Consider the following 21156-nt stretch of genomic DNA (forward strand, 5'->3'; position numbering starts at 1 on the left):
GAAGACATTGAGAAGGTAGCACCTGAATCTTTCACAGAACACAGTCTTCATACATCTTTTTGCGAAGACCTCAATCCATTCCAGTAAGTGGTCCTGTACAACAATTCAAGTTTCTCCTTTGATGTCAGTGATGCTTACAGTCAAGAAGTTCATCTCATGATAAAAGCTATAGCCTGCAAATTTGCCACTAAGTCAGAGCTGGCCACATCTGACTGCACATCTGTTATAGCAGCCATACTTGTCCTTCTCCAGTGTGCTCTCAGATTTACCCTAAAACTCTGCAATAATTTCAACAGGAAGGGTGTTGAGCTTTCCCATGTTAGTAAGTTGTACTTGGCAAGAAGCTCCTGGTATCCTGCCACCTGGAACTGCAGTGAGGTGGAAGAGTAGGCTTTGTATCTGAAAAGGCCCAAACCCTGGAGGCCTTGTCTCTCCTGTGACATTTACAGACTTCTTTTTCCTCAACAGCTCTGTTTTCCAAGGATCTTGGAAAGATCAAAGCCATGCGTACAAACCCACAATTGCCTCTACAATGCCAGGTTCTGAACAAAAAGTCATTTGTCAGGAATATAGCTATAATCCTAGAAAAGACAAGCTATTTCCAGTAAAGACTGGAGGTACTAAACATTCTGCTTTCAGCTCTTGGTACAGACAGTTATTCTGTAAGACTAACATATCTGTTAGCACAGAGTACTTAGTTCCAGAAATACTAGTTGCAGAACAAATAAGGTCTCCACTGCCCATTTTACTAGTGGGGATTTTTTTTTTGGTTGGTTGGTTTGGGTTTTTTTCCAATCCCAGTGACCATGGAGAAAGAGTTAAGAAATCTTAGGAGCTGTTAGCCAACATGAACTTGAGAAGCATACATACTCTGTAATACATTTTCCCCCATGTAGGCAGTATTGTAACCACACTTTTTCCACTATGCAACAATTAGGGAATAACCTGAGCATTAACAGAAGCTTACTCACAGCAGAAAGAAGCTCTAGAGCTTGATTTATCCTGTCCCTGACAAGCCAATTTGTCTTGAAGTTAGACTGCAACAGAACCTGCTCCATCTTATTTAAAGTAATCTCAACTCTCTCCTCTGGCCATACGCTCTTAAAACACATTAATTGGCACGCAGGTTTTTCAGACAGCTTCTTCCTTTAAAGATGAAACCTGTACTATCTAAGGAAGTTTATTAATTCTGGAACATTAGCAAACATCTGCACACTAGTAGGACAAAAGTACACATTGTAGAATGTCAAGATTGTCTATGTTTGGGAATTTGTGGTAGGTCAACTGCACTGATGTGAAACAGCATGAGTTGACCTGGTGCCAACCACACTGTACAACAGAACCCACTAAAGTAGGCACAGACAGTAGTTCAACTGGTCTGCAAGTCCCACATAGCCTAACACACACACAGAGCTCACAGACAGGGTTTCAGTTACCAACTGTTGCTCTTTTCCAAAGAAGATAGAAACATATTACATAGTCTTCATAGAAGTCTGTATACTGCAGGCACTATTGTAATACTAGTAATAATTTTTCTATGTAGAAAATTTCTGCAGTGCCAGGACTGATGATAGGAAGTGGTGCTTGTGTGGGTCATTCAGGGATTTTCAAAATACTGCTCTAGTCAATTATGTACCACACTAAGAACTATGAAATCTATTTCACACTAACCCAAAGAAAGACACAGTGCATATCACCTGATTTTTGATTACTTCTGTTGAAATGCTTTACTTCAATGTTACTGATTTACAAGAATTTTAGTTGCACTACTGCTAACAATATATAGTAGTGACCTGCTACCAGTATTTCCTCATTTTATCTGTAGGAGCAGCACACCAGCATTCTGTAGAAACATAGCATGTCATGTGCTATTGAGAGTAAAAAGTGAGCCACAAGTTTTAAATCAAATACAGTGTAAGAAATGAAGAAAAATTAAATTATTTCAACAAAGCCACTTTCTTAGTTGTATTTCAGCTGTGACAGATCAGTGTTTAGGCTATGAAGACATAGGATGACAGCTCACACCTGAACAGAAACAGCAAGAACCAGAATGTTAAACGAACAAAGCGGGTGTACAATTATAAAGGTTTATAAGCTCTTGCACAAACATCACAATATTGAATAAAGTTCAGAAGAGGAGGTGCTGAAGAATTCTCACATTCCAATGTACAAGATAAAGGGTAGAGCTCTGCTAATGTCTGTAAACACCCTTCAAAGCATCAAAGGCTGAAAGATTTCTCCTGCCCAGCCCACGTTCAAGCAATTTTTCTGGAGGTTTGCCGTGCTCTGTGGGAGGGAGGTAGGGGTGCAGCAACAAGCTGGATTTAAAAGATCCTCAGCTGGAAGCACAAATACAGAGAATGATGTTTAAAACTGTTAGACCCCTAGAGAGAAGCAGGAAACTCTCTTTATGACCCCCAGAGTATTTGTTTTTCCAACAGTTTCCCAGCTCAGCTTGAGATTCTCAAGGGCAGCAACAAAAAAAGTTTTCACTTTGCTCAAATTAGTTTTGACTGGTCCCAGGTTCCCAAGGTGATAATTTAACACCTCATTAACAAGTGCATTATTGGAGGAAATTCAAATGAACCGATGTTAATGCTAATTGAATGTTTTCGACCTCAACTTGTACAAGGAGTATTTATTTCCCCCTTTGAGTACAACAGCAGTCACTGCTTCCATTTGTGGATCTACTGCTAAAAACATCAAGATACAGACTTCCTTTATAAATATACTATAAGCTACTTAAAATTCAGTTCCAGGTGATGAAACATTGGCTATTCCTTCATTACTGCTTATGCTTTATACTTGCATATAGTTCTGGCTTGTCTTTGGAGAAAAAGGTAATGTTAGAAAGGTCCAACTTAAAGAAACTTACTGATTAGGCAGCTGATTAAACTACTGATGTTGTACAGGCCTGATTAACCACATAGAGCTTAAAACACTAATTGCAGTCTTTTCTCCTCCAGAATTTAAGCAGACCAGGCTTGGGGTTTTTTTCAGGATGCTTCTCCCTGTGCATATTAACAGTATAACAATGGTCCTGTCTTCTCAATAGCTCAGTTATGCTCAATTCTCTGCCAAGACGCTGAATGTTCTTAATCCTTTTGGTTATAATTGGTTTAACTAACTTCTCTGATTTAACTTGCTCAACATTGTTGCACATAGCAAATACCAATCAGACTGTATGCTGCTACCTGACTGAACGGCCTTCAAGGTCACTTATCGTTTCCAGCAGTTTAGCACTGGGATGGCCTATGCAACTGCTACCTCCATTGAGCTGTGTAGGATAATAATCCTTTGTTACTATGCACTGCTCGAAATTTAAGTGCCATCTTGGGCAAGGTCTATCCACACCTTATTCTATACATGTTATGTATGGCGCTGCGATTAGGTGTGGGTTATTTGCCTCCTAAAATGAGATGGAAGACAGTAAACTCATTATAAATGTCAACATGTATAATTACAATTATTGAGTTAATGAGCATGGAAGGAAGTGGTTTACCTCTTTTACAAGGTATTAGCACTGCCAGCTTTAATTCAAACTTAAAATACACCTGGAGTTAAGACTCATCTTCAATTTTTAATACACAGGAAAGCAAATTAAGTTTCATCTCTGAAGGTGGTTAACCAGTTCCTAGACTGGTTTCACTTTGCATGTTTTGATTTGCCTGCATATCAGTCAGGTTACTTTACAATTTTCTTCCACTTGCCCCCAGCAATGTTATCAGGGCAACAAACAGGCTGGGTCCTGAACAGCAACAGTGCTAACAGAACTCCTGCAGTTGTGCAGGATGTATCACTAGCCCTTATGTAAATAATAGAAAGGAACCAGCTGGATTCCCAGACCCAGAGAGATTGTAATGGCAAAAAATCCAGCTTTCAACTCAAACCGAACCACTGATGCTGAAAAATTCACCAAGATAGGTCAAGTACTTAACATTATAAATCCCAACATCTCATTTACCATGACAAGCACTAAGCTGTCTCATTTTCCCTACAGTCAATTTAAATAACCCAAACACCCCATGAACAGCAAGAATCAAGTGGCTCTATGCTAGAGCTTTCCAGAATTCCATTTCAAGAACCAATTTGTCATCTTTGTGTATACTATGATCCTGAAAAGTCTGCTTATTGTGTCTTTTTTATTATCATAATTTAAAAAGTCCCTTTATCTACAAAACTATCTGAAGTTCATTCATCTTTGTGGCTGAACAAAGACCAAGAGCAGCATTCATTGAACTGTTGACACACATCTGCAACACTTGCTCCTGATAGTTAAAGTTTCCAACCCTAGTGACTTCGAACTGGAAGGCAGCTCCAAAAGTTTTTACAGAAAGAAGCCTTCTCCCTTTCGGTTCCTCACCATGCTCTTCCATATATAAAAGCCAAGTGTGATGATATATGAGATACTGAGTTCTCTTGAAGAGAGTCTATGTGCTCAAGATGTGCAACACTCCTGAGGACAACTGTTGCTTTGAAGAAATTCTTTGAAGAAAGGGATCACAGATCAAGTATGTCTTAAGACCACATGATGGTCTTCTACCCAATTTACAAGTAATGCAAGTAAAATAGGACTGACATAAATTCTCAGACATTGATCTGATAATTTAGAGGAGTTTCAGATGCAATACTGGAAGCACCACTACCAAGAACCCGTAACATGGCTCTGCCATTGCTTTGGTTGTTGGAGTAGTTTTTGCAGTCTGGATGAAGGAGCAAGTAATATACTTGTATTCATACATAATTATATTCCTGCAGATGTCTTCAGAGTGACTGAGGTTTGCTAGTAACTTACGTGCACAAACATTACAAAGAATTAACAGATTAGTTTGAACAGAAATCAAGACTCAAGAAACTACTGTCCCAATTCATGGAGCACATTTGCATGTCACCCATCTTACATTCTCTGTAAGCAGCTACTCAGCTTTTCATAACATCTGTATTTTGTCTGTGCTGCCTCCTACTAAAGTCCTATTTAATCACTGGCAGCTTGCTGGAAAAATCTGAAAGGAGACGTTCACATTTTTAGTTATGTAAAGTTTTAGTAACTACAACACCTTGTAAGTTTGGAGTCTTCAAATGCTTAATTAGATTTAGAAATAACCTAAGAGAATTTACATATTCTTGCAAAATGATATACAAAAAAACCCTTTAATCTACAAACACTAATTGGTTCCTACTACTTATTCCTCAGCTACAGACTATCTCAATCTGACATCAAAATGTCCACGAAGGTTTGATGCTATGAAGAACAGCAGCTATTACACATAGCATGTGGTAAACAGAAGCAGGCAGGCAAAGAAGCCGCAAAGGCTCTTTTCAGGAAACCATTCTTGAAGCCATTAAAAGATTTATCTATGGCCCAAAACACAAGGCTGGGAGCTAGCCATCTACTGTTCTGACTCCAGCTCCAACTCCTGTGCTCTAGTAAAACCACTGCCCTATCTATTTCCTTTATCCATTCGTTCAGCTTGACTAATTTAAAAGCAATGAGATTTTTGTAATATGCAGTCAATTCAGAGGTGCTTACCAGTGACCCAGTTTAACACTGTTCTCCACTTGTCTTCCACAGCTAACAACTATTATAAGCACCCATCTAGTCCTCATTTTCTCATACTCAAACCAACCACAAGCAGTGGTCCTCCAGAGTCCCACTTGTAATTCCACAGAATCCAAATAGAAGTTTTTTAGCCAAAGCCCTTAAACAAAGAAAAAACTTTGTCATGCTACCACTAAGCAGCTGCTCAATTCACCCAACTGAACTTTTGCCAACTTCATCCACAGAAAATGTCTACAAAGGAATATTATCTCTAAAGCCTTAAGGCAATTAAAAAATGCATTACTGGGTAACAGCACTCTGCAGAAAATGAACGCAGAAGCACTTTCATGCAGGAATCATCCTAGGAGGTGTTTATCAAAGATGAAGGTTGACTTGGATGCTTAAAAAGCCAGTAACACTTTCATAAGACCTGTAGCTGAGAAATCCTTTGAGATTTGACAGGGTTCTGGCTATCCAGCTGTTACATCCATCACTTACAAAAACTGCCACAGCTCCTATAGAAATTGGACTTACTGAGACCTCTTTGAAATGATAGACTTGCTTTCTCATTAGAAAGAGTGACTAGGAATTCTGGTACTCCTTGGCACTAAATTAGCAGGATGTATCTGATGTGTTTTAAGCAACATGAGAACAATAAACGTCTTCTGAGTTTATTTTTTGCCAAACTGGTTCCTGATCTGTTTTGCCTTTCAGCTCAGATGGATCCCGCTGGCATAATGGCAGGAAAACAGTCTGGAGTGGAAGTTACTTCCATTCTCCTGGTTTGAACAAATACCGCACTGTAGCCTCAGAAAGAGGCAAAAATGCCTGAGTTTAAATACTGCAAACAGAAATCAGTTACACATTCCTTGCTTCCTGCTTCATTAAGCAAAACAGATACTGGAAGAAACCCAAAACAAGCAACGCCTAAGCAGACCACAGATTGTTGGCAAATCATCAGCTATAAAGAACTCAAACAGTCCCTTTTAAGATGAGAGCAAGACAACTTTTCATGTCATTTGAAGCTTGGTTAATATCTGTTAATATCCCTACTCAAGAGCAGGGAGACAACTCTTGGTATGGGTATCTTTAATGGACCACTTGGAAGCACTCAGTGTGCTGCCTGGCTGTATTTGGCTTCACTGATGACATCTCTCCTGAGCAACCACCAACACCAATTGCTGGCACCTAACTCTGTTCTCAGATAATGTAAGCAAACAAAATGAAACCTGCTGTAATAGAAAAATTCTCAAGTCATTTCTCCAGTGAGGTTTTCCACTGTAAGAGTTATCCAACAGGTTAGCTGGTCCATGTTCAAAAGCAAAAAGCAAATTCAGTTCTAAAGCATACACCATCACCACCTCGTGGCCAGATGCCTCAAGCTCCCAGAACTCAATATATACTGCAGCTTCAATTCCAAGAGCCTGCAAACTGAACGCCACTGACAGATCCTCAGCAGACTACACTGTTATCCTGTGTGTGCTGCTCACAACCTTTTAATTACCCGTGAAGAGGGAAAAGTATCCTGCATGCAAACTGCTCTACCATTTCAGTTTCAGATTATGACTTTGAATGCACAGAGATGGGTACAAATTTCCCCTTTTTTACTTTCATAATGAAATAAAAAAACTAAGACTATAAAGACAAATATGCTGAATTTCTTCTCCTGGTCTATTAAATGCACTGATTTTGAAAACTGCTTCTAGCTCTCGACGTAAGAAGGGATTTCAGAAACATTCCCATATTTACTTTAACTGAGATGCAAAGAGCAAATTATATTAGAGATGAAAACTGAAAGTACTGCCCTGCAGTAACCAGCACACAACTGTAAAAGACACACAGCAAAATACTCTGAAAGCAATGTTTACAGTGGGGCAAATAACAAAGGACAGACAATGGGAAGAAAAAGAATAGCTAGGCAGAACTAAAAATCAATACAAGACAATACTGTGTCTTAGATGACTTACCTCTAGCTGGAAACTCCTTATACTGTTATTAGGCTGATCTGTCAAGGATAGTAAACTGGTTTATTGCTCCAGAAACTCCAACCCAATATGTACTTAGAAATAATCATGAATGTGTCCACTGACTGAGTTATCTGTCAAAGGGATGGAGGCTCTGTTTGGCTTCCCCTTTCTACATGCTTACTATTCGAAAGACTCACCAATAGTTGTACCATCTTCACCCATAATGCACTTCACGGAGGTGATGATTTGCTCCACAACAGGAGGTGACATTGATGTTGCATACACTGCACTGTGAGAGTATGTCCTGAGGTAATCAATCAGTTCCTAGTAAAACACAAGAGGCATCAGACATTGCCTTCCCAGCACTCACAGAAATGCTTCACTGTCATGTCTTTAATCACAATAAAATGAGGCACCACAAGAAACCTCTTTCAGAATGCCCCAGAAGAGAACAAATATCTCAAGGACTGATTTTACAGTACAAGAAATAAACAGTTAAAAACCGAACAGGAGGGACATGACATCCCATAATAATGTCACAGGGCAAGAACGTGTGTTGATCAGAGACAAATGCCTACAACAGACCTGTTTAGATAACACCACCAGCAGTGGATTTTAACAAGGTGTTTGCATTACTCAAGCTGTGGCCAGGCTGCCTTTCAGAAGTGTTTATTATAGCACGGGGAGCATAAAAGAAATGAAATAGCGAGGAGCAGGATCCACGGGTGCTTATGTATGGTGCTCAATATACTTGTTTCCCCACAAAAGTCATCAAACAAGGAACAGGTCACAAAATTTTTTCTCTCATTTATCACAAAACAGAAATAAAACAGTAGGTGTAATTTAGGAGTGCAAGAACCTCAGTCTAACCCTCCTGTGTTTCCCAGTTAAACACACATGCTATTTTTGTTAGAGGGCAGAAGTAGTTCAGATAAGGAATAAAGGACCAACAAACCTTAGATCTAGGCTGCTTGTTAACTGTAACAAAACCATGCTAAAATACCCAGATCACCCTAGCAAAATATTATAAACACCGGTATGAATGCAGGATAGATTCTGTCTTCTGCTATCACAAAATAAATAATGATGACCCTCTAGCTACCACAAGCTGGGAATGCATTATAAAAACATTTGGAAGTGTTCTGTTGCTGTATGTCTAGGGTCAGAGTTAAATGAAAGAAAGTTGTAAAGGGACTTTGAAATAAACTAGGTAAAAAAATTTAAGGCCTCTTAACTCTGAAGCAATCCCTCAATCAGTAGCTAAAACACAGTTAAAAAAGGACTCTTAGCTGCTTTACCTTATGTCATGGAGTTAATCCCAATAGCTCACTACCTTTGGAAAAAGATTTATACGGTGCTTTTTTTTTTGGGAAAGATGTAAGAGTAATTTTAATCTAACTGTAGTAAACTCCCTAAGAGGAACATCTGTAAGTCTCATCTCCATTTGGATGGGTGGAAGTAATTATCACAATTAATAAATAAAAAATTCTTGTCCTGGTAGGAAAATGGTAGAAGTTTACCCTCAAATAAAGCTTAGAAGCCTGATCTGTGAGATATATTTTAGGATACAAGAAAGGCAACACAGGGAATTGCTAGACAATCCCCCTGAGAATTAGCAGTTTGGCAAGAGCAACACTTTCTAGCTGTACTTTCCAAGAAAAAAAAGGGACAGTAGTCAAAAAAAAACCCAAAACCCCCAAGCAAACAAAACACCTAAACAAAAAACCCCAACCCAATCAACCAAAAAAACAAAAGGGAAGAAGTGTCTTTTTAGAAAGCAAACTGTTTGTGTCTAGGGGGAATCAATTCTACTAGACTAACCTAAGAAGGGGATTTTTCCTCTCAACACACGAAAAACTTCAGCTTTTGGTATTTTTCCTGCAAGTCTCATTAAAAATAACTTCAACAAATCCCTGCTTGCTAGCTCCTAGCAGTTCCTAGAAAGACATTACATCACTACTGTACATTCTGCAAACTGAGATCATCACTGACCATGTGAGATCTAAACAATTATGAGGTATTTTACTAGACTAGACTCTTCTGCCCTGCAGAGATTTTCACATTATTAGACAGTATGTAAATTTATGAAACAAATGGACAATTAGGGTACTTGAGAAATAGAATAACTTTGAAATGCTTAATGAAGGACTCCACCACCTGCCCAAAATAGTCATGTGATTTCCAGCTCTTTACCTTTTTGCCCCCAATGTATCCTCCTGCAGCTCCAAAGCTTTTGGTGAATGTTCCCATCATAACATCCACATCTTCAGGATTGAGTCCAAAATACTCCACTACACCCCGGCCACTGGGACCCAGGGCACCTATACTGTGAGCTTCATCAAGGTACAGATAGGATTTGTACTTCTTCTTAAGGGCAATCACTTCAGGCAAACGCACTATGGATCCCTCCATGCTGTTGAGAAACAAAAATTCAGTGTAAGTTGATTTAATGGTTGGGACAACCACCTTATAGAGCCTGAAGTCACTATGCTTTCATTTCTTCACTTTTTCAGCAATTATGAACACTTAAAATTTGCTAGAAACATCACGTTCTGCAGAGATGCACCTCTCCTCCTTGCACCTGGGGCCCAGAGTTCTAGTTTCTACCTGTTCAACATCTCTGGGATGCTGACATACAGACTAAATAAGCAGAAGCAACAGTAAGCACAGGAATGTGTTCAGTGACAACTTTATAAATTAATTATCTCAATTTTACTTCCACCCTTATGTCAGTATTCTGATCTGAGATCTACTTACCTGTTGTTTTTAAGAACATTAGTAGCACTCCAAAGCACCCCATTTTGTGCTGAAAGTCACTATGATTTAAATGCCTAACACAGCTATGACTACTACATGCTCCTACTCACTCTCAGCAAAAAAATTATACTTGTGCAATTCCATTCACATTAGCATCATCTAGTGAGCACAGAAAGAATGGAATGGACAAGCAATTTAAGATCACAGTTCTGATATAAATAATCAGGTTTGATTATTTAATTTCTATAATCTAATCAAGATGTGGGAAGCATTGTGATAGCACCAGGTGCAGCTACAGTTCTAGCAACAGAAAATCCAGGATGTGAGACCAACATAGCATAATTTAATTCACAGATGAGATTAATGAAATAACTATGAAGTGACAACATTCATAGTCTGATTTGGCAAAGAAACCCAAACACTAAGCATCTAGATCTCATGTGGAGGGTCTTAGGAATATAAAGAATAGTTTGTACCTGTATATTCCTTCCACCAAGATAAGAATTTTTTTCCAGGGCCTCCGTGTACGAGGTTGCCCATGCACAATAGCATCTTTGAGCAGCTTCTCCAGGCTTTGCATATCTGCACCAGAAATTACTGTTAAATGGTACCAAAACAGCTAGCTTGAGCTTTGACATGACTAAAGACAGCAATATTCCAGAAATGCACAAACTGCTCCAGCATGGAGGACAGACCATATACTCAACAAGCACAGGCTTCGTCTAGCTGCGGGCCCATGGATGAGATTGAAGGGAGTGGGTGACTATGAACTCCAAGGAAGAATTTCATAATCCTATGCTAAAAGCATAAGTTAGAGCATTAGGCACAAACCAGGAAATGGGGGGGAGGTGGCAAAGAAAAAAGAATATCTCATTTTGATGAAAAGAGAAAACCATTTAGATAGTAAGAATGTCCTTGTGGATAGAAATAATTAAAAAAAGAACAAGCAAGGTCAAGGATAATCAACTACAGATAAGTAAAAGATAGATCAAAGTGCATAAAGAGAAGTGGGGCAGTATACTTTTATATTCCTTCATTTAAAATTGAAGGGATTAGAGGTGTGGAACACGAAGCTTCTAAACCAAAAACATAAAAGAAAGAAAAGAGAACCACCAGTGCAGGAAAGAGAACAGTGTTCAGCATATCAGAAACCAGATAGATGAAGCTGTTAGTAGCAATGTATTCTGAAACCATACTAGCTTTGGCTACAAACCCTTGACACAATCCTAAAAGATCTAAATAATGTGAACAAATAAATAGACATGAAATCAGTCCTGAAAAAAAATCTTTGAGGAAAGGAGTGGAGATGGGATTATCAAAATGTAAAACCCAAAGTGCTGAGTAGAGACAGATATAAACACTAGGGCATGAAAAAGAACACAATTAATCATGAAAAGAGAACTGGTAGACTAGGGCAGTTGTAGCAGCAAGAGCAGCTGGTGAACTAGAACTAGGCTAGAAATTATACAGCAAAGTAGGTCAGTTAATAGACCGTTAAAGGACAGCTAGTGTTCAGAAAAAGTCAATGAAGAAAGCAGCATAGTCCCTGTCTCCAAAAAATCTCCCAATGAAGAAAAGATGAGTTTAGTGCAGTTAGGGAGAACAACGGAAAATAGATGTCTGCTCTGACCTCTCAAGAAAGAGGGAAAGACTGGGAACTAGGTCTGACCTTAATAAAAAGGACAAATTACAGAATGAGGCAGGAAAAAATAAAAACATTGAACAAGGATTTTAAGGCGGATTTTTCATTTCCCCCTCTTGTAATTTCTAAAAAGTAGAATATGAATAAAGCCATTCATCTCTCAGGGAAATCAAGTTAACTAAGGCAGCACAGAGTATAACAAGAGTAGGACTGAGAACACATACAGAAATATAAACTGAACATCATCTTGACAAGCCAAGACCATTGTTTGCATTTTGCCTTCTAATTCTAATCTACCATTCCATTCTCTTTCACAGAACCCCACCATCTATAATTTTTCTAGAATTTTCCCCAATCTCACCACTGCTAGTTTGTATCCCATTCCCACAGATCATCTATTCTTCATCAGAGCAGAGCTTCTAAGTCCTTCTACTCATAGCCAGAACTATGTTCTAACCAGTGATCTTTGAAATTCTGGAAACAGATGCAATGTTCAGAAGTATGCCTATACAAATGCAGAAGTAGAATGCAAAGCTTTTGTGATCTTGCTCAGCAACCAAGATTTATGAAGGATTAAGAAAAAAATTACTAATGTTATAATAAGCTCTACATTTTTGTAAAGACAATTATTCAAATGATAGACAACAAGAAAGAGAGAACACAAAAGAAACAGTAAACACAGTAGAGAATCCACTACCAAGTAGGACAAAGAAAGAAGAATAATTGCAGCCACGCAAGCTTTGCTGTCACCACCACACACTTCAAAGAGAGCAAGAGTCATCATGATCTCAGAGACTGACACTATAAAGAGTATTAGGAGTAGCTGAAGAATGAAGGTAGTGGTTTTATTAATCAAGGACAACTGGTGCCTCATTCACTGAGAGTAAGGGAAGGAAATCCTAGGTATCTTTAATGTGAAAGTTATTATAAATACCTCATTTGGAGGAAGATGAAATTAGGAAAGTAAAAAAATCTGTGTATTTCAGAAACAATACTTAAAGCAAGTAACTCAGTGAAATTAATCTACACTTCACATCCCAAAAATTCCTTTAGTACTACATTGTACCAATTCATGACTGTGTAGTTTAGCTAGGACATCTGCAACCATAAGCTTTTGTTACTGTAGGATAACGTTGGCATCTGGTTCTAAATTTAAACTTTCTTATCCCCCAAATTGTAACCTAGACCCCTACAAGATTGCATTATTATGTGACACGGACTCTTTGAATAGTTTAACCATGCTGAGCTATCCAAGTAACAAGAAGCTATGTTAAAACACCAGTGCCCCTACACCTGCCGAAGGGTAGCACGTTTCTCTTCATATACAGAAGATGTAAGCCAGAACAGCCTCAGGATAAAAGTGTTATTAGTTGGGACTGAATATATAAAAAAATATCCAATACAGGATGATTAAATTTTCAGTAGCAGCAGTCTCCTGACCTTTCTGGTAGCCAGCAATTGATTTCTTTGCATGAAATTGGATTTCCAGCTATTAGAAGACACAAGAGCGTGTATCCTATCTACAGCACCTGCAAAAAGGCAGAGTCCACCATCTGGTACTTACTGTTGTGCTTAAAGATTCGAATAGTTGCTCCTGACAGTCTTGCTCCAAGCACTAGTGATGCATGATTCAGTTCATCACTCAAAATCAGACAGCCCTGAATTAGAAGGGGAAAGAGGAAGATATTGAAAAGGTTATGTTTCACAGCCAAGCATATAACACCTTTCAGCTCTGAACTGCTTACAGATCATTTAAGGAAAAAAAAATCCAACATAAATGTAGCTAGTCCAGGTAAGACTTGCTAAGACAAAATTTGCAGCCTTAGTATGGCAAATAAAAATATACAACTGCTCTTAACTGAAAGAACCACTTAAGTCTCACCTTTCCCAGAAGTGCAGCAGCTGAACCTGCCTGAATATCTCATGCTGATGATGAGTACTCATGCTCCTACTCAGTCAAGTAAAACAGAGAGCAGAGAAGCTTGCCCCAGTTCACTCAGCAAGTGTAGGGTGGTGCTAAGAAACAGGCCACCAAAGTCCTAGATTAAAGGCCTTATCAAAGTTGCACTATTTCTTACATTAGCAGGCAACCACTTACTAAACCCACGTGTAGACGGAGGTAATATAAAAGAGACAGGAGGTGGAAAACAAAATTGTATAATGAAATTGAGAAGTTTTCTGAAGCCATTAAATATGACATTGAATTTGTTTGCTTTTTCAAAAAAGGGAAGATAAATTCTTGGACAAATATTAAAACAGGATAGGCCTGTTTTTAGAGCAGTGATGATTCCAGGTTAATAATTGATATGTTGAACATTTAATCACAGTGTTATCACTGTGGACTACAGGAATGCATATTTGAGGATTAATATGTAAGGGAACAACAATATTACTAAATAACCTTGACCCATTTCAATTACTATGCAAGTGTTCTGCAACTCTAGAAGTGACTTTGTTCAGTTAAAAATCCAGAAAGCACGTCAAGATGCTGAAGATTTACCACTAACACTTGCTCATTCTATGCTTGTCTGATAACCATCGGTGGAGGGAAGAATCAAGATTTCTTCTCTGCAATGGGAGTTACTAGAAAGGACTGTGAAAAGCATTGCCTATAGTTACACAAGGTGTCACAGACAATAGGACTATTTTCTCCATAATAAAGAAAATTTTACAGTAGAATGGCAATGAACCTAGGAACATTCTACATCCTGAGAAAGCTCAAGACTGGTTTTTCCTGGAAACTGCAGCAAATGTCAAGTGTTCATACTGCTGCTACAAACATGGCATATTTCAGAGACTTTGGCATAAGAAATATGAAAATCTTCAACTAGCATTTGCTCTTCGAACTACTATACCAGACAAAGAGTATGTATATTACATCAGAGGCCACTGCTGTCAAACACTACTGTATGAGAAAACCCAAATATAATAATCCAATAAGTGCATACTTCTTAAATGGTAGAAAGTAGAAAAAGTGATACATTAAAAAAAAAGGAAGAAGAGATTACAAGTCTAGAAGGAGCTTCTCCATAAAAAAAAGGACAAGCTTTTGGTGAAGAAAGTAGGTTTAACAAATTAACGAGCAGCCTCTTTTCATCTGCTGTGGCAATCCGAAACTCTGCTATCAGCAGAAAATGAATTTATAGGATTATGTAACAGGCTGTGGGCCACAGGGGCTGAGGGAAATCCCACCATCTAAAGACCAGACAAGATCCATTGATATTCATCCGTGTTGATTCATCCTGTCTCCTGCAGCAGGACATGGAAAGACTGTGTGATAATGCTATGGGTCCATGCAGGAGCTCTTTTGTTTTCTCCCTTCCCTTGTAATCCTTGTTGCGGGAAATATTAACCATTTTTCCCCCATATGTAATCCTTGTTACTGGAAATGCTAATCAATTGGGTATTCCCCTAGTTGGCATAACCCGGCCTCCTCATTAGCATGTTCTGCCCCCGAGACCCTTAAATAGCATTTCCCATGTTCAATAAAGATTCCAGTTTTTACCCCCAAACTGGGATCGTCTAGTTTTTGGACGTTTACAATCTGCCACTAACAGAAGACGACATTCAATTATAAACAAATTAATTTGAAACTGAACAAATAGTAAAGAGTCTAGTAATGTCTGCCTCTAGAGAAAGGGCAAAGGATCACATAGGCAACTGGTACAGCACAGCAATCACTGATGATCATATGTAAAACTGAGTGCTGCTACTCCAATGATAAGACTTCAGTTGCATTTATCAGCAAATTTACATTTGAGAGAGCATCTGGGAGAAGGCTAACAGTAACTGGAGATAACACTACTGGGATCTAGAAAAACGTATGTCAGTGAATACCAGACTTACCACTGCATCCTACAAGGCAGACAAGGAAACTGAAGTGAATGCCACATTTTACCACAGAGTGCTACATATATGAATTGTGTAACTCAGTCCTGAGCACTTAATTTCACAACCCACCTGTACATGGAAATTAATTTGCTTTCTTACAACCAAAAAAAGATCCTTCAAGCATCATTGCTCTAATTTAATTGTCTAGACTCTCTCAGTCCAGAGCTATGACAAAAAGCTCTGTGCTAAAGACAGTAGAGAATGGTGTGATTAGCTAGTTAAAATAACTATATTAATGACACTTACTCTAAAACAGGCAAGTTTCAGAGTGACTACTGACTAAGTAATCCTCAAATTTCATATTATCTGGGGTCTAAACTCAGCATCATTGGCAGTGACTGTACTAGGCAGCTGACAACTTGGTAGTGAATAGAAGGTCTCTGTTGCTGAAAACTGCCAGATGCAGAAAGACCTGTTTTTAGTGATGCTTTAACAGTGCTAAAACACAACTTTCAGTCTACACCAACTATATCCATTTCCAGTATCTGCTTAGTAGAAACTGCTGTTAACAAAGCATAGTGAATAAAGATCAACTAAGTAATGCTGATGAAGCTTTTGAATTCCTTTTGCTGACTAATGCTGATCAAATTACGGGGTAGAGATGGATCTAGGATAGCCAAGTTGTATTTGTTGTTATTAAAAGAGGATTTAGTAGCAATATAAACCAAGTGCTTCAGAATTTCACAGAGCAGAAATGGAACAGGTTGTCCAGTGTTACATCTATGTGAGCAACCATATTGCAGTAGCTTGTTCTAAACTAAGTGCAATCACACAGCACCTACAGGATGGACAAGGGATCAGACCCAGCCAGCACGGGTTTAGGAAGGGCAGGTCCTGTCTGACCAACCTGATCTCCTTTTATGATCAGGTGACCCACCTGGCAGATGAGGGGAAGGCTGTGGATGTGTCTACCTGGACTTCAGCACAGCCTTTGACAACGTCTCCCACAGCATACTCCTGAAAAAGCTGGCAGCCCACGGCTTGGACAGGGGCACTCTGTGCTGGGTCAGGAACTGGCTGGAGGGCCGGGCCCAGAGAGTGGTGGTGAACGGGGTTGCATCCAGTTGGCAGCTGGTCACTAATGGTGTCTCCCAGGGATCAGTCTTGGGCCCAGTTCTGTTTAATATCTTTATTGATGATTTAGATGAGGGGATTGAGTCCACCACCAGCAAATTTGCAGATAACACTAAGTTGGGGGTGAGTGTCAATCAGCTGGGAGGCAGGAGGGCTCTGCAGAGGGACCTGGATAGGTTGGAGAGTTGGGCTGATTCCAATGGGATGAGGTTCAACAAGGCCAGTGCCAGGTCCTCCACTTTGGCCACAACAACCCCAGGCAGCACTACAGGCTGGGGACAGAGTGGCTGGAGAGCAGCCAGGCAGAGAGGGACCTGGGAGTTTGGATTGACAGGAAGCTGAACATGAGCCAGCAGTGCGCCCAGGTGGCCAAGAAGGCCAATGGCATCCTGGCCTGGATCAGGAACAGTGTGGCCAACAGGTCCAGGGAAGTGATTCTTTCCCTGTACTCAGCGCTGGTGAGTACCTGGAGTACTGTGTCCAGTTCTGGGCCCCTCAGTTCAGGAAGGATATTGAGGTGCTGGAGCAGGTCCAGAGAAGAGCAACGAGGCTGGTGAAGGGACTCGAGCACAAGTCCTATGAGGAGAGGCTGAGGGAGCTGGGGTTGTTCAGCCTGGAGAGGCTCAAGGGAGACCTCATCACTCTCTACAGCTACCTGTGAGGAGTTGGTCTCTTCTCCCAGGCAGCTGTCAGCAAGACAAGAGGGTGTGGTCTTATGCTGTGCCAGGGGAGGTTTAGGTTAGATATTAGGAAGAAATTCTTTACAGAGAGGGTAATTAGACATTGGAATGGGCTGCCCAAGGAAGTGGTGGATTCTCCGTCCCTGGAGGTTTTTATGATGAGACTGGATGTGGCACTTAGTGCCATGGTCTAGTAACCACAGTGGTAGTGGATCAAGGGTTGGACTTGATGATCTCAGAGGACCCTTCCAAACTGGTTGATTCTATGATTCTAAGTTGCAATATAGGTGTCCAAATACAATATAAATAATTATTAACTTCACACATATCTGTGACTGTCAAAGAAACTCCTTCTGGTTAAATGCAGATGCCATTACTGATTATATTTGCCAAAGCTCCAAAAATTCATGTTGCAAGCAGCTTTGCAATTGAAAATGTACGTAGGAATGCAGAGAGACACAAACAGTAGTTCAAAAAAATTTAAAAAAAAAAGCACCCACGAGTCTAATCAAGCCTGGGAATCTCTGAGCTTTACTGAGGACTCTATCAAAGCATTGCCAAACAGGTTGTGCACACACTTAATTGTGTACTGGGTGGTGTCAGAATTCAGGTTTTATGTGAGTCCTTATTTGCACCCAATGAAGAAATCAAATGTGCAGTGAGAAGCAACTTCAGGCAGGCAAAAAAATCATTCAGTGAACATTCGGAACTTCAAAATGGCTCATTTGACAAGAACTCTTTTCTTCAGAAGAGTGCATCTCCTGTTTGGAGTATAAGGGCATATATACTTGAGTATAAGGGCACTTGAAGTGTTATGAGACAGAAGCTTCTTACTTCTTTATTTCAAGTGCACGAAAACTAAGTATCCTCATGACTAACACAGTACAGACTGCTGTACCCATTTATGAAAAGAGTGGGTTTAGTAAATGTATAAGTGAGGTGCATGAAAACAGGTATGTTACATGCCATGAAATTTAGTGTTCAGATTTTCTCAGTGGTTGTAAAAGCCTGTTGAAGTTCAAATGTGAAAACTCAGGACCTGAGAAAGGTTATTTTCATATGGTATTGAAGATATACAGTGGGCTTCATATACACAGAGAAAAAGATGGAGTAACTTTGCAGTAATGGCTAATTTGTACTGACTTACAACAGTCAGCAATCTACTTGAATCTGACAGTGTGTTCTGAATCTTAAAAGTCTCATAGAAATCATTAATCATTTTTCTGCTGAACAGAAAACTGAAGAGATGTGGAAAGACAAACAGCCAAAAAATGCAAGTAAAAGACATGTCAGAAGTAACACATGTTGCTCAGATTCATAGCACTGCAGAGGTATTTGACTCCAGAAAGACCAGATTTGAAGCAATGAATTTCTCTCTGGCATCAGACTCCAAACTTTTTATTGTTATGGAAAGCAATTGATATTTAAAACTTAACAGACCAAAAGAAAAGACGTGTTATGTAGACAGTACTGCTACATTGTTACAAAAAAGCATAGCATGGAGGAAGACACTTCATCTAATCCAAAAGGGAATTCCCAGGAAGAAGAGTTGCCAGGAAGAACAAGGCAGAAAATTTATAATCTGTAGATATCACAAATGGAAGAATTTACAAAGTGATCTCAGGAAATGGAAAAATAAATAAATTAAATAGAAGGAAAATAGGCAGAGACAAAGAATTCCTATAGACTAGTAGTATTAGGCCGACAGTGAATTATTTTCAAAAGAGAGTTCTAATTCTCGCAGTATTATTTTCAAAAGAGGGTTCTAGTACTTGCAGTATTTTACTTCACAGAGGAGCTAAGAGAAAACATATTTTGCATCAGAAGATCCAAACAAAAAGTTCTCTTCCATTTCATTTTCCAATAACTAAAAAAGCATAGTTGGAGATTCTGGACACAGACTGCACTGTCTACGGTTTTATGGGTCACACAGTAGACATGAGTCCTTACAGTTGACCTTGTTTCTCTCAAATAACTTCTGTATGACGATTTTGCTCCTTCAAAGGGAGGATTTTTCAGCTCTCACTCAAAGATAATAAATTCCCTATGTACAAACATGCAATTCAGCTTATCTGACACAGTCACTTCTTAGTGTCTCAAAAGCATCAAAATACCTTCAGCCAATCAGCTTGTTAATCAGCCACAATTTCACAAACCAATGAGTAGCCTGAGGAAGCAAGCCTTAATATGTTAGGCTCTCTCCCAGACAGATAGCAAGTTCTGGGCTGCTGCTGGTCCCATGGATGCTGTTTCTCAAAGAGATTTTTGGCAAAGGTCAGACCTATAGTTTCTATAGAGAATATCTGCAGGGGTTGCCACTGAAGAAAAACAAAAGCAAACAAGCAGCTTTTAGAAAAATTAACCAGTAGAGTCTTTGTTAGATGAGCTTTTGTCCATGACTTAAGCCATACCTTGCCAACTAAAGCAGGAATGTTCATAGAGTTGGTTGCAAACCCCATTCCATACGCCATTGCAGATTCCACACCTAGGAACCTGGCAACTAGCTTTTCCAGCTCCTCATGCTTGTCCAAGTTTCCTGCACATAAAAAAATTAGAAATTCAGAGTGAGGAAAAGCTTTTGCTATTGCTAACTTCTACAAGAAGGATTTCCACCAACCAAGCTACTCTTTATTCAAAGGCCCATAAGGGAACACTGAAAGAAAAAAAATATGTATGAAAACATAAGTATATGTAATGTGCAATATAAACTAAACCCAGGAAGTCAATTTGTTTTCAATGAAGTAAAAGCTTCTTTATTGGTCAGTCTAAAGTTCAGTGCTGGAACAGCTAATGTGTCAAAGTCCTGCAATTACAGGTACTGAGATTACAGACTTTGAAACATAGATTCGGGGAACATACTATCTTCTTCCAACTTACCCATCTCCTGCCTAGTGCTGCACACCCCAGCTCCATACTGGGACAGAACTTTAGCTGCTGCTTCTTGGCAAGCCCCAGCATTCTGTGCAAATCCAAGGTAGTTGTAGGAACCCATATTAATAATGTCTTTTATCACTCTCCCTGTGTACCTGTGTTTTAAAAACACCACAAGTTAGGACACCCAAAATTAAAAAAAAATAATTACACCAGAAGATCATTCTTTTACTTTCTTAGACTATACACTGAAATGTTAAAAATCAATAGAATCAACCATTAAATTATTTCAGTACTGCCACTCATCATCAAACTGCAACAATCAGTGAAAAAGCTTCTTTCCCTATCTTGCAGTCTCAAATTAATTCCTAGAAGAGTTTGCATTTAAAGGTGAATTTGCTATCATATACAAAATTCCTTGAGGTTTCTCAAACCATTTGTTGTTTCTCTGACATGTTTCCCCCTCCATTCCAGAAATATACAGCTTTTCTTTCAGTTACAAAATAACATCTCTAGATCAATTAACTTGGCAGCCCCCTCAGGCGGGATATCCTCTAACCACAGAAAGGAAACACATCTGGCATTGCTGTGCTAACATTACGTGACAAGGAGATTAAGGAAGAAGTTTAGCGGAAAAAAAAGTTTTAATTCTTTTACCCTTGAAAGCCAAGGAGAGACATAACTTGTTTCACCAAGTACTGTGCTGCAAACCTCTTCACATCGAACTTGTGATAC

At 39.3% G+C, this 21156-nt stretch overlaps 1 protein-coding gene across 1 annotated transcript in view; it reads right to left on the minus strand.

Moving 5' to 3' along the window:
* Positions 1–21156, minus strand: part of SPTLC2 (serine palmitoyltransferase long chain base subunit 2) — a 69424-nt gene that overhangs the window by 39829 nt on the left and 8439 nt on the right. The window contains exons 3-8 of the mRNA XM_008924949.3: positions 20428–20576; positions 19962–20086; positions 13470–13563; positions 10740–10845; positions 9700–9919; positions 7704–7830 (exon numbers count right to left, since the gene is read on the minus strand). Coding sequence (XP_008923197.2) covers positions 7704–7830; positions 9700–9919; positions 10740–10845; positions 13470–13563; positions 19962–20086; positions 20428–20576 — 821 coding nt within the window. The remainder of the gene's footprint in view (positions 1–7703; positions 7831–9699; positions 9920–10739; positions 10846–13469; positions 13564–19961; positions 20087–20427; positions 20577–21156) is intronic.

Source organism: Manacus vitellinus, unplaced genomic scaffold, assembly GCF_001715985.3.
Source record: "Manacus vitellinus isolate BGI_N305 unplaced genomic scaffold, ASM171598v3 scaffold_6_pilon, whole genome shotgun sequence".
In the NCBI taxonomy this organism is placed as follows: domain Eukaryota; kingdom Metazoa; phylum Chordata; class Aves; order Passeriformes; family Pipridae; genus Manacus; species Manacus vitellinus.